This window comes from Cryphonectria parasitica, assembly GCF_011745365.1.
Source record: "Cryphonectria parasitica EP155 unplaced genomic scaffold M406scaffold_4, whole genome shotgun sequence".
NCBI lineage: Eukaryota > Fungi > Ascomycota > Sordariomycetes > Diaporthales > Cryphonectriaceae > Cryphonectria > Cryphonectria parasitica.
Genome location: NW_024468912.1, coordinates 4,336,502 through 4,352,424, shown reverse-complemented (window position 1 = coordinate 4,352,424; position 15,923 = coordinate 4,336,502). Strand labels below are relative to the sequence as shown.

General features: G+C 53.3%; 6 protein-coding genes across 6 annotated transcripts; 4 read left to right on the top strand and 2 right to left on the bottom strand.

The window, feature by feature from the left end:
* Positions 1 to 1,879: 1,879 nt before the first annotated feature.
* M406DRAFT_346324 (MFS general substrate transporter) lies at positions 1,880 to 4,242 on the top strand (the record flags this gene model as incomplete). Its single annotated transcript, XM_040922177.1, has 5 exons — positions 1,880 to 1,901; positions 1,982 to 2,217; positions 2,374 to 3,392; positions 3,517 to 3,748; positions 3,853 to 4,242. The coding sequence occupies 5 exons, from the start codon at positions 1,880 to 1,882 to the stop codon at positions 4,072 to 4,074; spliced, it is 1,731 nt and encodes a 576-aa protein (XP_040777358.1). The 3' UTR covers positions 4,075 to 4,242.
* An 887-nt stretch (positions 4,243 to 5,129) lies between these two features.
* On the top strand, positions 5,130 to 5,982 carry M406DRAFT_68743 (uncharacterized protein; the record flags this gene model as incomplete). Its single annotated transcript, XM_040925194.1, has 2 exons — positions 5,130 to 5,212; positions 5,283 to 5,982. 2 exons carry the CDS (start codon positions 5,130 to 5,132, stop codon positions 5,980 to 5,982), a joined length of 783 nt encoding a protein of 260 aa, XP_040777357.1.
* Positions 5,983 to 6,982: 1,000 nt separating this feature from the next.
* On the top strand, positions 6,983 to 7,478 carry M406DRAFT_256078 (uncharacterized protein; the record flags this gene model as incomplete). The annotated part of the gene is made up of 2 exons (XM_040917075.1): positions 6,983 to 7,100; positions 7,267 to 7,478. 2 exons carry the CDS (start codon positions 6,983 to 6,985, stop codon positions 7,476 to 7,478), a joined length of 330 nt encoding a protein of 109 aa, XP_040777356.1.
* Positions 7,479 to 7,815: 337 nt separating this feature from the next.
* M406DRAFT_290849 (uncharacterized protein) lies at positions 7,816 to 12,064 on the bottom strand (the record flags this gene model as incomplete). Its single annotated transcript, XM_040918928.1, has 3 exons — positions 7,816 to 8,412; positions 8,533 to 11,724; positions 11,803 to 12,064. 3 exons carry the CDS (start codon positions 12,062 to 12,064, stop codon positions 7,985 to 7,987), a joined length of 3,882 nt encoding a protein of 1,293 aa, XP_040777355.1. The 3' UTR covers positions 7,816 to 7,984.
* Positions 12,065 to 12,936: 872 nt separating this feature from the next.
* On the top strand, positions 12,937 to 14,033 carry M406DRAFT_60781 (uncharacterized protein; the record flags this gene model as incomplete). The annotated part of the gene is made up of 2 exons (XM_040924701.1): positions 12,937 to 12,951; positions 13,143 to 14,033. 2 exons carry the CDS (start codon positions 12,937 to 12,939, stop codon positions 14,031 to 14,033), a joined length of 906 nt encoding a protein of 301 aa, XP_040777354.1.
* M406DRAFT_356319 (40S ribosomal protein S23-like protein) lies at positions 14,034 to 15,375 on the bottom strand. The gene is made up of 3 exons (XM_040923409.1): positions 15,317 to 15,375; positions 14,778 to 15,045; positions 14,034 to 14,607 (listed from the first exon to the last, which is right to left on the bottom strand). Exons 2-3 carry the CDS (start codon positions 15,034 to 15,036, stop codon positions 14,429 to 14,431), a joined length of 438 nt encoding a protein of 145 aa, XP_040777353.1. The 5' UTR covers positions 15,037 to 15,045; positions 15,317 to 15,375; the 3' UTR covers positions 14,034 to 14,428.
* Positions 15,376 to 15,923: the final 548 nt, after the last annotated feature.

Here is a 15,923-nt window from a genome sequence, read left to right as displayed (position 1 = left end):
ATTCTCGACGACTTTGTTCATTGGAATCGGTGTTTTTTTTTTTTACTACGGCGGAGTTGGACAAACCTTTTTTCCCACATTCGGAACGGCAAGCGGCGATTTTTCGCATGATAAAACGGTCTACCTTGGGTCCTTCGAGTCTCGGACGAGGAAAAAAAAAAAAAAGATCTGCTTGCAGCATTTAGAGCAAAACATTCTACGGGTTGCGGCAGTCGTCACAAGCGGAGTTTCTTTGTGTATCAACAAGTTGGAGGGAAAGGGTGGTGTTTTTTCATGCTTATATGGGCTTATGGAAACAACAAGACCTGAAGCGTTCAGGCGGGATGGCGAAGAACATGGCGGACTATGCGTCATTGCAAATCTACGAACCGGGCAGTGGCTTGGGCGGGCAAACGGATCTGGTGGAGTTGGTTCATTTTCTTGGGTCGTACACATCTCATTTTTTTGTTCTCTCCTTTTTTTTCTTCTTCATGTAACATGGGCTGCGCTTTATCCCATAATTTGCCGGCTTATCTCTCCTGTCGAGGTTTCTCCTCTCTCTCTCGCTATGTCAGGGTTTTTCTGAAACGAAATGCATTGTTGAAAGGGGCGCGGAAACATCCTGGCTTTATATGTCTTGAAGAAGAGGGCAACTGATGCATTTTGGTCTGGCTGGAGCGTTCGGGGGTGTTCATTGGGGTGCTATACCCGGACTGGAGAGCGCGTGCTCAAGTATTGTCCGAGTCTTGAGAGCAGAATCGAACAACAGAGGCTTAATAAAGCCTACTTTTTCATCAATCCTGTCCATGTCTTAATGCCAAGTCTCCTACCAGTGTACTATTTCTAACAACTGTGTTCAACGACTGGTCTAGGTAGGGCCTTTGCAACCAGTGAATCCGATAGAGAGACCAGAGGTAGTCAAAGCGGTTGAACTGAGCTACTTTGTCTGGTTGCTGTTGATCGGACAGACTAGGGCTCATACCAGTTGTGGCCTGCGCAGATATCTGCTTGAACACTGGTTATAAACGACAACCACCTGTATCTATCGTCCATACCCGCCTCATCCTGAGTCAGCTGTGGACTCTGGGACCACACGCAGCAACCCAGGAAGCCTGTCTCAGTACCTGCATTCATTCAACGTCTCTCGAGCCCTTTTCCGTCGTTTCCCAAATCGATTGGGAAATTTGGCGTCCTCTGGCTGATTTCAACGTCGAGGACCCGCTCGTGTTTCCTCCCAGCCTGGTCACCTCGAGCTGCTCATGCAACGTAGATTGACTGCAAGTGTCAATTTCTAGGTCCAGAGAAGTAGTAAAGCTTGATCACAATATATCATGGCCAGTCTTGCAACGCTTCAAAGGATTTCATACTGAATGTGCAAACCACTGGTTCAGGACTTACTACTGGTGTTACTACTGGTGTAGCTACGTATTTCATGGTCCGAAAACTAGGGCACGTCCAACCTGAGCCATTAGCTCATGAGAGGCGTGGACTCTCACATATATATATCTTAAAACTCAAAATTGAGCATCTGACAATGCGATCTCACTTTCCAGGGCCCTACTTAAAGAGTACTGGCCACGGGAGTCAGATCAGTCCCGAGCTTATGAAGAAAGCCCAAGACGCTTGTGGTCTTGGAGATCCGGCTGAAAGAGACATGGATTCATCCGCACTCCCTATGGGGGAATATCTATATGACCCAAGCCAATATAATGCCGTCAGATCCAAATATGCGGGGAAGTAATAGCGAGGGCGCGGTGGGGAAAGATGAGCAACGAAACCCAGAACATGTACAAATATGGCCGGCCTAATCCGTGGACCAACTCAACAGCAGACTTGCGTTTCTTCAGTATTTATACTGCCTGCCAAACAAAGATCATAATATTGAATTCAATCTATCGACATGGGGTTCGGGGTACTAGAAGGTAAGACAGCACAGTTCAAATAATCCACTCCACAACCGCGTGGGAGCTGACAACCACTAATGATATTGGATGACTATTAGACCACAGCAGTCTTGTGCATGTTCCAGGAACAGTTTTCCTGGACGATGAAACTGCACGCAGCGAGGATGCCGCAGCAGTTGAGGGCTTAAAGCATGGCAAGGGAAAAGACTCCCACATCGTCCTGGCACCTCAGCCATCGGACGATCCAAACGATCCCCTCAACTGGCCCATGTGGAGAAAAGAACTGATCACGGCCATCTTATGTCTGGGGGCTATGCTGAACGCTGGCACAAATGTGATTACCATCCATGATTTCTTACTTCTTCTTCTTCTTCTTCTTTCAAAGAAACGAAACAAGAAAAGAAATACTTGACATCAATCGTCAAGCGCAGGAAGTTCTCAAGAGAGAAAAGGTTATTTACTCACACAGCATTCATGATCGTGCAATTAGGGACCACTGCTCAACGCATCCTACTCTGCCATCGCCACGACCCTCAACCGCCCGCTCACCTCGGTCGTGCTCGTCTCAGGCTACAACCTCCTGGCGGCCGGCTGCATCGGCCCCTTCGTCTGCGCCTTCAGCAGGAAGTACGGAAAGCGACCCGTCTTCCTCGTGTCGACGCTCCTGGACATCGTCGGCACCGCGGTGGGCGAGGCACAGATCAGCTACCGCTACCTGCTCGCGGCCCGCATCATCCAGGGCTTCTCGACGAGCGCCTTTGAGAGCCTGATCGTGGCCACGGTGGGCGACATGTACTTTGTGCACCAGCGCGGCCTGCGCGTCTCGCTCATCAACTTTGTGCTCAACTCGGCCTCGAGCCTGGCGTCCATCATCTGCGGGCAGGTCTTTGCCGACCTGGGCTGGTTGTGGCTGTTCCACCTGTTTCAGATTTTCTTGGTGCTTCAGTTCGTGGCCATGTTCTTGTTTTGTCCGGAGACGACGTATGTTCGTGAGACGAGGTACGATGTGGACCTTGACAAGGGTGACACTACAGCGACAGCACCACCGCCAGTCGGTACGGCCCATCCAGGGAGGGAGAAGGAAGATGATGTCGCAGCGGTTGTGCATCATGATGGCGATGATGAAAAAGCAGCAGCCGCACCGAGGGAGGTCGCTCTTCCTCCACCTCCACCACCCAAGAAGAAGATATTCGTCGAGTCTCTTGCCGTCTTCACAGGCGTGTATTCCAGGGACAATACCTTCAAGTTTCTCCTGGGCCCACTGCTCACGCTGCTGAACCCTGCTGCCTGCTACGCAATCATCACGTCAGGCCTGCTCAACAGCTGGTACGTAGGCTCGGCCATCATCTTGTCCGGCGTCTTCTCGGGACCACCTTGGAACTTTGGCCCTGCGCAGGTCGGCTATATCGGTGCGGGGCCGTTCATCGGCGGCATGATAGGGTCGATTATTGTTGGCTGGGGGAGCGATCCTGTTGTGAAGTGGATGGCCAAGAAAAACTCGGGTGTATAGTGAGTCTTCGTTTTTTACTTCTTCTGCTTCTTCTTCTTCTTCTTCTCCTCGGCTTTTGGTTCACGACCTCTGTCTGTCTCTCACTCTTCTGATTTACTCCGGTCTAATACACCATCCTCGCAGTGAGCCCGAATTTCGTCTCGTCTTCATGTTATTTGCGATGATCATGTGCGGACTAGGAATGTTTCTGTTCGGCTACGCCATGGAAATCGGCGCCGCTGCCGAGCTGTGTGCGTTCCTGCAGGGCGTAATGATGGTCGGAGTGCTCATCGGTATCTTTTCGACCCTCTCGTATGCCCTCGATGCATTTCGGAGCCAGAGCAACGAGATGTTTATCATGAACATGTTCTTCAAGGTGCGCGCCGGAATTATAAGAAGGGGGCTGCAGTCCTCTCTCTCGCTGTGCCAGATCTCCCCGTTCTAAGTGTTTTTGGCCGTCACTGACAATCCCCTCTACAGAACTTTATGTTTTATGGGCTGTCGAACTTTGCGAATGACTGGGTTGCTGCCAAGGGACCAGAACAGATCATGTATGTGTTTGGTGGGACGTCCATCTTTTTGTGCTTGTTGGGTCTGCCCGTGTACGTATATGGAAAACGCCTGCGGAGTTGGTGGGCGCGTCATGATCTGTTTGTGACATTGAAGATGGAGACGACGGGGCCGGTCCAGCAGATGGGTTGATTGATCCACGAGTATGCAGCAGCGCTCTGTCGTTTGGACTGTATGGTCAGATCGGTCGACGTCGTTGTTTGACGCTTTCGCTACTTCGTTGTGACCATTATCGTCTCGTGATAGTCTGAGGTGCTCTGTGATGAAGAAGAAGGATAATCAAACCTCCCTCCTCTGCGCAAATATCTTTCGCGTCGTTGATCGTATTGTGATAGTCGTGGCGGGCTCTCAGTATAGTAGACAAAGCATGAAGCTTCAGAATACTGCTGGGCTTTGGGTGAGGAACTTGAGGTCTACCTGTTTCCACAAATCAGCTGAGCATTGGAACGTCTGGATCATTCCCTCTAGGAGCATCTCTCCTCTTTCTTCTACCACCAGGTGGGCGTGCAGTAGAGGCCTATTTGGTGGTTCTTTTTGGTGAACATACTGAAGCCAGATGGAGGGAATTAGCCACGTAAGTGTGCTGTTGTGAGTGGATAGAAGACTAGTTAAGCAGTCCAAGTTCCAAAGATAGGGCACATACATCTCGACAATCGTCAACAGTCAAGCAGAACGACAGATCATAGTCCTTACATACTAAGCTCAGTAAATCACAGGCTTAGCTATTATAAATCTATGTGTAGAGGTTGGCATTGTAGAGTCCATCGAGTTATGGCACTGTCCATTGAAAGGTAGAGACTGGTGAGATTGGAATGATGCTGCAAGAAAGGTCTAGGAGGACGCATTGTTGCATGCTTTCCAGATTTCCCTTTGCTTAAGACCCAACAGCCAGAAAAAAAGGCGGCCTGTCCTCTCTCCCTCAGCCAACAGGTATCGATCTCAGTGACAACTCTATCTTGACACTCCAAGGTTGCTGTGCTCCTCCACTATTCCACACACAACAACCACAACTTGTGTTGTTTTTTCTTACTCCATCCCACAACGCGAACCCTCAACCTCTCTTGACGCGTTCTTTCATCTTCCCACACCTTGTTCTTACACTTTCCGACGACAGCTTCGAGTGTAGCCTCCCACAACAATTTTGCCATTTGCAAACCACAAGCTTGACGAGCAAGATGAGCGACAACATGAGTGACGTCCAGGACAGTGGCTCTGCCTCTGAGCTTCTGCCTGCTGGGCAAGATGAAGATGATGAGAAGGACATCGTCCCGTAAGGATAACCAACACCTCAAGCAGCTGGCATTATGTCGTTGTACATCACTTACTGACAACCAGCACAGCAGCCACCTTGGCACCCACATGGTGACCATCACCGTTGGTCCTGATGAGATCCTATACATTATCCACAAGGACATTCTCCAGGAGACAACCTCCCCTTTCTTCAGGGTCTGCTTCAACAACGGCTTTGCTGAGCAGCGCTTGTCCTTCCTCGCCCTGCCCGAGGACGATCCCAAGGCGTTCAACACCTTCTGCCGCTGGGCGTACGGGCGTGTGTCGGGCTTCACCGAGTGCTCCAAGGCCTTCCTGGAGCACATGCCCATGTCGGAGCTGCTGGACCTCTACATCTTCTCCCACAAGTACATCATCCAGGCTCTCGAGGACGCCATCATCGCCACCGTCATGTACAAGGCCCACCGCAGCAACGGACACCAGATGGGCTTCACCCGGGCGTCGCTGGAGCGTCTCGAGGCCCGCACCCCGTTCGACACCAACATGCGCAAGTTGCTCGTCGACACGCTGGCGTGGACGGCCAAGAACCGGTCGTACTGGATGGACGAGGCCCTGGTGGAGATGCTGCCCGTCGGTCTGATGCGAGGCGCCTTCCTGCGCCTGTACCAGCCTATGGGTATGGGACCACCGCCCGGTTTCAATGGCAACAAGTGCCACTACCACGCCCATCCGATCAACGATCTTTGCGAGGATGGCTGGGATGGCGACGACACCCGCGTCGTCATGGTAGAGGGCCACCAGGACAACTGAGCGCATAAGCACCGTAGCCGCTTGCGCGCGGTGATGACAAGTACAGGAAGCCCAGAAGGGAGGAGGAGAAGAAGAAGGGCTAGTATGGAGATCCGGGGCCAGGATGGCTAATGATCAAATCGAAGACTTTGACAATGGAATGTTTGTTTGCCTTGCCTGGCTTGACATGCCTAGTAATTAATCCATGATCAGCAAGTGTGCAGTGTGATAGTATGCACTCTCTGAGACGACCTTCCATCGCATAGAAGTGATGGCAACATTTGTTTGAAAAACATTTGAGACAGCCCCCGGTCCCTAATGCTTTCGCCAGAAAAAGATCTGTAAGCTTTCCGATGTCGCTGATGGGAATAATAAAGGACAATCCAACATTGTCTTGCACGTCACTACTCACTCATGACACAGGAGAAGGTGAGGAGTTTGTGAGGCAACAATGGAATGTAGTTGAGATCTGCTTGTGCGGCTCTGGGCGATCAGATCAGGGCGGCCACTGAATCCAGGCAGTTCCCATCTCACCCCAAGGGAGTGGATGTTACCAACATGCATTCATTGACAGGTTGATGAATGACGAGTCTGTCAATAATGATTTCTTGTTATATACTTAAAATACGTATGTAGTATTCAAGTAATTACTTACTCCATCCAGAGTCCATCTGCCCCACAGATCCACATCCACCACTAGGAGCGCCTTGAAAAGTAAGATCACAGGCAGCTTTGCAAGTATGACATCATTACCCAGCAACCCCCCTTGACAGAGGGAGAGAGACACAACCGAGGATATGGAAAGAGCTACATAGCATAGCTCTCTTCCCTTTGTCCAGTAATAACTACCTGTGAGAATTTTCCCTCGTTCAAACATCCACCAAACCTCTAGACAATTAATCAACACCCAGGGAAACGATCACGAGAAGAGTGTCTTGTTCCCTTCTCCGTTTCTTCAACCACCAACAAGAAGACTTCCCTAGCTACACGAGTTCGACACCCAACTACGTCAATCGCAACCATGGCCTCAAGAATTCTTCTCAGATCAGCTGGCGCTCTGCGGCCCGCCGTCACCACAATGCCTACTCTCCAGAGAGGCTTCGCTGTGTCCTCGTCTCGCCAGTTAAAGGAGTCCGCGGGTGGTATGTCAACTCATGAGTCTCATCACGAAAGCAACAGCACCTTTATTCTCCCACGCATTTCCACCCCACCTTCTCATCACTTTTCACCAACTTGTCACACCCCCTCCCTCCCTTCTCCTCTCCCCACCCCCTCTTCGGCAATCAATTGCTTACTCCCTAGCAGAGACCAAAGATTACGACAAGCACAAGCAAGACTCCCTGGCCAAGCAAAAGAGCGGCAAGGGCCACTGGAAGCCCGAGCTCGCCTCCGACGGCGAGGAGGCCATCAAGGCGGACCGCTCCCCCAAGGAGGACTTTGCTCAGATGCAGGAGCGGACCAAGAAGCATGCCGAAGAGCAGACGGCCAAGGGTACCTCGACCAAGGATCCTATGTAAAGTGGAGTGAGACAAGAGTACGAAGAGACGCTGACCGCCAGGGCGACTCGTTTGAGGCAGACTGAGAGAATAATAATCAACAAGGAAGAAAACAGCAAACGAGGAGAGTTTGGGGAAAGAGGAGTAGTAGGTGCTTTGCGGATTATTTATCGGAACTGTTTGAGTTCATGGAGAATACAGAAAGCAGTGTTGGACTACGGAGAAAGCAAATATGCATGTGGCGTTCTTGTCTCGATGGAAGGTTGTTGTTTGCTTCTGAGTCTTGACAGATCAAGGCATAACAGAAAGAGGAAGAAATCAAGGAGCATTTTAAAAAGCCACATCCATCACAGAGATTGGTACATCAAATTTGCTTGATTACTAGTACAACAAAGAAGGCTGTGCAAGCAATACGCGCCTCTAGCTTGACTGTTGCCGCTACCTGCGATGCACTCTCATAACGACGAACCAAGGCTGCTTGAGAACTGCGATCATGCATCTCGGGCGAGGTGCACGTCCCCTTCATTTCAAGCCGGCCTTCCCCTGCCCCGCCCCCGACCACGACTACGATCGCGGCCACGGGCCCCTCTACCTCTCACGGCGGGCCTCCCTCGCAAGGCAGACCTCGTTATAGTCTCAGCGGGCATGTCCTCGTTGGAGTCCCTATCGGAGGTCTCATCTTGATTCCCAGAACTAGAGGGTGAACTGCTGTACAGGCTGAAGCCGTCGTCATCGTCCGAGTCTCCGAGTCTTACTATTGTCGGGCCCTTCGGCTTGGGCGGCTGCACGACCGGAGACGGGTCCCTCGATGCCAGCTCTCTATCGATCGCAGCACTGCCCGACGCTCTCGTGATGACAGTGACGGGTGCAGGGCTCGAAACATTCGACCGAGGAGATGCCAAGGTAGAGACCCTGGGCATCGGAACGATGCTCGTAGGCCGGGATGTGACGGGCTCTTCCGTGTGGTGTTTGCCAGGCTGCTGAAGCTGCGGCGGTACCGGTGAGGCCTGTGGCTCGGTCGGCTCCTGTGGCTTTTCGATGGTCGGCACAATGGTGTTCGCAACTTTCGAGGGACCAGCCTGCACACTGCTGGCCTGTTTGTCCACCGCATTCCCTCCATCCTTTGCCTGCTTCCGCTTTCCGATCTTGATCTTCTTGCCACGGAGCGCCATACGCTCGGCCATGGATAAGAACTTCTCACTTGAAGCAGGCGCAGGCGCAGGCACCTTATCGATGCGAGATGTTGTAATCGGTGTTGGCTTGTCAGCCACCTGCACGGCCTTCTTTGGGGGACGGCCTCTTCTCCTCGGCCTCAGCATCTCAGCCGTGGGGCTAGCAGAGGAATTACCATCTTCCAGCTCCTTGGCAAGCCCCTGCTCAAGCTCCCCGATCATGGCATCGTGGGGAGAATCTGGCATCCCGTCGGTGAAGGGCGCCGAGCTCATGGCCAGGGACGCCCGAGAAGGTCGGCCGCGATTCTTGGTTGAGCCTGTTGGTGGAGTAGAAGAAGCGGTTGCATCCGATTTGCGTGGTCTGCCCGGCCGTCCCTTTCGGCGAGCGGATGCCCTGGGGGGACTCTGGTTGCTGGGCGCATTCGCGATCGCCCTAAATGCTTCGGCAGCTAGGTCGAGAGGATCAGAACTAGCTTTCGCTGCTGTCGGCGTGGCCTCGGGCTGTTTGGGCCTCTTGGGTTTGCTTGGCACTGTCTCATTGAACTCCTCAATATCTCCCTCCATCTCGGCATAAGACACTGTGGGCCTCGACGACCGCAAGGTCGGAATGTTAGGATCAAATGGTCGCCCCAGGTCCACCGGTCCCTGTTGCTCTTCCTGCTGTTCATCGTTTGCTGTAACCTCGGTAGGTGCCTGCGGCTGAGGCTCTGCATGCGCATCCACCATGGTCACATCCTCACCACCAAGGAGTGCAGGATCCATATTCTGGAGTGTATTGGCCTTGTTTGCGTAATCCACTTTCTTCTTCTTGTGTGATTTTCCAACCACGAAATCTGGGTCACTGTCGTCTTCCTGGCGAGCGCGACGCTTCGCCAAGCGTAGCGCTTTCTTGACAAGTTCGGCCTCCTCGTCAAGCATGTCCTCACCATTGGGCTCCTCGTAATAATTGTAGAGGATCTTGTCGGGAGAATCATCCTGCTCGTAATAACCCATTCCGAGCCTTCGTTCCGGCCCAGGTGGTTCGGGATAGGCTGTCTCAGGATACAATAGGGTCGCCGCGTCGGGCAACGCCAACAGGCCACCAGCTTCTGCGGCGCCATTCTGGGTGAACAGATCTTGGCGACCATGTGCGTCATCGCCGTTGAGGTTGCCATCGATCTCGCCACGGTCCTCGAAATCATTAGTATCAGCAGCATTGGTATCTACGAGAGCGTCCACAACGTCCTGGTCCTTCTCCTTTTCGGCGTCAGCCTGCTGGCGGAGACGCTGGATCCTCTTGCTGTTGTGATTCCGGCTCTCGTCACCGGCTGCTTTCAGCCAATTGAGATTGTGTACTCGGAAGTCAACAAGGACTTCTTGGCTGCGGTCATCAGCAACAGCCCGCGTGTCGTGACCAATGTAGGTGTTCTTGGGCTCGTAGGGAACTGTGGTCCCCGCCCTGCGGCAGTGACCACAGTTACAAATTCCCCGGCACTTGGGACAGTGCCAATGCTCCGCCTGCAGTACCTCTTGTGGCATCATATCAAATGCCCGATAGAGGACGCCAAAACAATAGGCTTGATGACAGCCAGGATTCGTACAGAACGCCAGACGGTAGGTGTAATCCTTGTGGATGCAAGTGTGACACTTGTACGTATCACCCTTCTTCTTCTTCCGCTTCCGTTTCTTAGGATGTCCTTGCTCATCCACCACCACCGGCTCCTCCTCCTCCGGCTCCAGCGAAGGCGGCCTGTCAGGTTTTGTGATATCATGAAATGGTCTGATCCGCAGCTGCTCCTGGCAGACCTGAGCCAAGGACTTCCTGCCAATCTTCATCCTGGCAATCTCCAGAGGCGGCGGCGATAGGTTCAAATCAACAAAACCATCGTTGTAGATGACCATGTTTCGCCACGCCTCATAGTTGTCGATGAGCTCAGCCCAGTCCCATTGTTCGCAGAATGACAGGCCGGAGACGCAGAGGCAGGATCGTCCCATGGCGTAGCATTCCATGCAAACATCGTAGGTATCTTGGTCGCCTCCTATGAGATCTCGGACGCAGTGCTTACAGGTGAGGAAGCGGTTGAAAATATTACTCCGGCAATAAGAGCAGGTGATGCACGAGTCAAATGGAATCATCTCGACGTTCTTCTCCCTGGAGGAGAACATCTCATCCACCAGGATCTCTGTGAAGAGCTGCTGCAGCTTTCTGAAGTCCTTCTTGAGCTGCAGGAGCCTCACGGAATCCTTGCCAACTTCGTCGCCCATCAACCAGGTCATCTGAGGGTCTGCGGCATTCTGCAGCATCTCGTGGTACTTCTTTAGTGAGAAATAGATGATGGCTTTATTCTTGTACTGCTCGTCGCGGCAGACGAGCCGCGCACGTGGGAGCGCCTCATGCAGGGCAAAATCCAAGGTCTCCACAGTCGTTCGGTTCCAGGCAACTTTCATGGTTCGAGTGCCTCTGTTCCAGACCTGGTGGGGTGCCAGAGGCGGAATGAGGATGAAATCGCCCACCATCTGTTCGACGATGTAGACCGGGAAGGTCGCTTTCTTCCAAGCATTGATCTGCGCAAAGTGTTTCTCGATCTCGACATCGTGGCCTAGCATGGACAAGAAGTACTCGCGAACAACTTGACGGTCTTTCGTTTCGGTCATGAACCATATGGAACTGCCCTCCTTCTCCCCATTTTCGTTAGTTGAAGCCTCGACCATGATGTTCTGTCCCAGAGAGGCACACATCTCGCGATGCGCTGGCGTGTATGTGCCCTCGTGCCCAATATAGCACATCAGATTCTGGGCGCGCATGTCTTGCGGCAGGCTGCTCATGAGATCACCCGCCGGCGCGGCAGTCCTCTCCTCCACGAAAAGGTCATCTTGATTGGCACCATAATCCTCGATGTTCTCGTTCCAGTAGAATAAACCTGGCGGCATGATCTTCCGCAGATAGTCATGCCACTCTGGCGGGCAGTCGATATCCTTCAGGTAGAGTCTTTGTCTTCGCTCGTCTCGGAAGTTATGCGGTGTCCACTGCTCGGTAAGTTGTCGCATCGATCGCAAGTAGTGACCAATGGTCATGGGGATGTCAATCTGAGCATTGATGTCACGGACATCCTCCTCTACGGGGTCTCGGTCAGTATCCTATGAAAAGAGCAACAAGGGTAGAAAGGAGGCACGCTTGAAGGAGGCAGGCCTACGTTTCTTGTTGTAGGTTGCCTCCAGCCACTGAGCACTGAAGAGCGACTTTGGGAGTCTACCCTGCCAGCCCTCGATGACCAGAGGTTTGCCCTGCTTGATGACCTGGTACCAGACGAGCTTCTCGAACTCGAGCTTCCTGATCTTAGAGGCAGGTATGCGCTGGGCGAACTCGAAGTTTGGCGTTCGATCGACGATGGCATGCAGGTCCAGATTCGGAGGGATAGGATCGAATTTGGCCTGAGGATGTGTAGCAGGAGCCATCTTGATCTGATATGATCAGAAAGCCAGGAGAACACATCCAGTGCCTCATTCTCTGTGGTGGACGACGCTGTGCTGTATGCGACCAGAAGCGGCGCGGCCCAGCAGAGGCACGGGTCAACACATAATCGGCCCGCGTTTCCCTCTTGATGCCTAACCGAGAAAGGAATCCTGGAGCCCAGAAGATGATATCGCAGAGCTGCTGAGAAGCAAACGCGAAGAGACGTGAGCAGAACCCCACCGATTTCCTTCGTGAGAGGTCGACAGGTTGGAGCGGGGAGAACAAAACAACTAGGTAACGCGGTGCTACTATAGTGCATGGTAGCATAGCATGGTCTAGAACCCGAACCCTGATGGCTTCAGTCCTCTGAACTTTTGACTTTTCCTTTAGCAATACAGATTGTGGCTTCCGCTCCCTCATTCTGGAACCCAAACATATGACCTCAGACTTTCAAAATGCTCATAAGTCGAGATTAATTGTGCTTGAGGTATCTCAAGATTTAGAAAAGCTCGTCAAGTTGAGGTAAGAGTCCCTCCTGATCAGTTAGTTCTCTCCCAAGATGCGACTTGAGAAACTGCATGGATAAAGGTCATGAATGGATATTGTATTTTCAGAGAAACCCCCAATCTAGATGTTACCATGAGATGATTCTCGAGTTTGGTGAAGCTAATTCTCCTGCAGAGGGTTCAGAAGAGGACCTCACCGGCAGCGATGAGTGCACTCGCCGCCAGAGGTGCAGCACTACGAGCAAGAACACCTGCCTACCTCGTTTCATCTGGCACCAGATCACTCATCAACCTCGCAAGATGCCATAGTCAACAAACAATAATATCGAGACCGAGGTCGAGGCCTCACGTTGAGCGAAGCGTCCCCGATGCTGTCAAAACTCGTTCTGTGTTGAGAGCCTACATCTCATCCACAAGTACAAGACCAACCTCTTCAGCTGCAAACACAACGACAAGTCTCGAGGACGGAGGCCAAACACCAGCCCCCATCCCATACGAACCGCCCAAGACCGGCCTCCTCGCGCATCTACCACGCTCCTGGGTCCCCTACGCCGAGCTTGTCCGCCTCGACAAGCCCACGGGCACCTACTACCTCTTCCTCCCATGCCTCTTCTCCACCCTCCTCGCCGCGCCGCTCGCGAACCCCATCACGCCGCCCCTCACCGTGCTCGGCACGTCCATGCTCTTCTTCGCCGGCGCCCTCATCATGCGCGGCGCAGGCTGCACGATCAACGACCTCTGGGACCGCAATCTCGACCCGCACGTCCGCCGGACCCGCCTGCGCCCCATCGCGCGCGGCGCCGTGACCCCGCGCCAGGCCCTCGTCTTCACCGGCGCACAGCTCCTCGCGGGCCTGACCGTGCTCCTGCAGTTCCCGCTCGAGTGCTTCTTCTACGCCACCCCGAGCCTCCTCTTCGTGGCGTCGTACCCGCTCGCGAAGCGCGTCACGTACTACCCGCAGTTCGTCCTGGGGCTCACCTTCTCCTGGGGCGCCATGATGGGGTTCCCTGCGCTGGGCGTGGACCTGCTGTCGAGCGTGCCGGCGCTGACGGCTGCGGCGTGTCTGTATGGGTCGAATGTGGCGTGGACGGTGCTGTATGATTTCATCTACGCGCACATGGATGCGCGGGACGATGTCAAGGCCGGCATCAAGAGCATTGCGCTCGCGCACGACCAGTCCAAGAGGCTATTGGTGGGACTGGCGGCTGTGCAGGTGGGCTTCCTGACCGCTGCTGGGGTTGCGGCGGGGGCTGGGCCGGCCTTCTTTGTGGGCAGCTGTGGAGGGGCGGTCGCCACGCTGGGGTACATGATCAGGAAGGTCAACCTGCAGAGTGTCAAGGATTGCTGGTGGTGGTTTGTCAACGGGTGCTGGCTGACGGGTGGGGTCATCAGTGCTGGATTGGCGGCGGACTATGCTCTGAAGTATACACAGAAGGCGGAGGAGACGGACCACGAGGAGAAGTAGTCATCGGTCTTGCAAACCGAAAATGTACCATCATCTAACCTTGTATCATCTCATTCAAAAGATTGCATGTGACAGAATTGCCCTTGACGGGTCGATCCTCGACCACTCTTACTCCCCCCTCTCGGCGCAGTTTCGCCGCTACCCCCTCAATGCCTCGGGAGTGTGTGTATATCCGCACGTCGCTTGTTCTCTGTGCTCATGGCGCAATGATCTGTTTATTCGTCGATCATGGCTACCGAGTAGAAATCAGAACCCCCCATGCCTGATTTGTGTGTGAAGATGCCGATGAGAGCAAGCACTGATTGACGCCGAAAAAACCCAGAGCATTCCTTTGCTGTCTTTTTGTCCTCCTCTCCCCGCCACTTCCGATATTCCCGGAGCAGCAGTAACACCATCTAAGAGCGAGGCTTCTCCTTCTTCTCCTTCCACAGAGCCAGCAGACCGACACCGGAAACCTTGACGACCTTGAATCGCACACCGGGAATATCACCCTTGGCCTTGCCCTTGCGACCGAAACCAGCCAGGAGCACCTCGTCGTTCTCGTCCACGAAGTTCAGGCAACCGTCGTTGGGGACTAAGAAAAGAAGAAACAGAATGTCAGCCAATTCGTCCCAATATCGCCATTTACTCCCCTTTCCCTCCCGCGTCATCGGATCTTTCTCGATACCACATAAAGAGGCACGGAGACCATCATCCTAACACGTGCTTGGGAACAAGGAGGGGGGTGGTGGTGGTGTCTCGTACCGAAAGCAGTGACCTTCTTGCCGTTCTTGATCAACTGGACACGGACGCACTTCCGGATAGCGGAGTTGGGCTGCTTGGCCTCGACACCGACCTTCTCGAGGACGATGCCCTTGGCGTGGGAGGAACCTCCGAAGGGCGAAGACTTGAAGGCAGTGCCCAGGGCACGCTTCTTGTAACCGTTATCGGCCCATCGCTGCTCGCGGCGGTTGTTGCGCAGCTTGCGCGCAGCGTTAAGTCCTCTAGGCTTGCCCTTTCCCATTTTGACTTGCTATAGGTGGAGAAAATAACAGATGGTTAGTCTTGTGTGTCTCGTAGAGGGCTTTCTTGAGCGATTTTGAGAAGGATTTCGTGGTCTGAGTCTTGTCGTTGGTACTGCTGGTGGTGGGTCGATTTGTCGAGGACGTGCGAGCTTTGCTCGATAACAAGTCGTCTGTCGGGCAGCACGAGGCAGAGATCGGTCGAATTCGTCGTGAATCGGGTAATTGATCGTGAGGGCTGTGATGAGAGGAGGGGGAAAGGAGAGGGCACCGTGTACTCACCGATTATGACTTGATCGCTGAATGAAGGTTGATGTGGGGTGGAGAGAATGGTGGACGTCGAGGAAATCGCAAGAAATTCTCTACAGTGAGCAGATTCGTCCAGGCGGGTTTGCCCTTGGCGCTAGCGTTGTGTGGGAAGAGCTGGCTGGTCCGTGCATCCCAGGTCCCGTGACCTTGCTGACTCAGTAAGTATGGCGTCGGAACTCAATCGAGCATTTGCAATCGTAACGTCCTCCCGACCATTGCACTTTGTTGCAAATGGGCAGCGATACAGACAGATTCTCAGGATCTGCAACCTCGCAACAGACCCTTAAAATGCAACATGAATATTCTACTGGAAGTTGTCTCGAGCCATTTCGGCTCAAGACAATCCCTCTGCGTTCGACTTGCACGACCGCGCGTCTGAAGGGCATAAATGCTATGGAAAAGCGAGACAGTTCTTACCCTAACCCTCAAATCTTTATCAGTCAGATGCGCGTAGCTGCTCGGGGCAACCCCTTTTCCCCTGTTCCCTGTCGGAACGCCAGTGCGGCTTCCTTCAACGTCACCGTACCATCGTCCTTACCAAAGCGATGTGAAAGCCAAGTCGACAAACTTCGCAACGTTA

Coding starts and splice junctions, on each gene's coding strand:
- M406DRAFT_356319 (XM_040923409.1), bottom strand. CDS start 15,036: ATGGGAAAGGGCAAGCCTAGAGGACTTAACGCTGCGCGCAAGCTGCGC. Junction 14,608..14,777: donor CAAGAAGGTCACTGCTTTCG/GTACGAGACACC, acceptor TTCTTTTCTTAG/TCCCCAACGACGGTTGCCTG.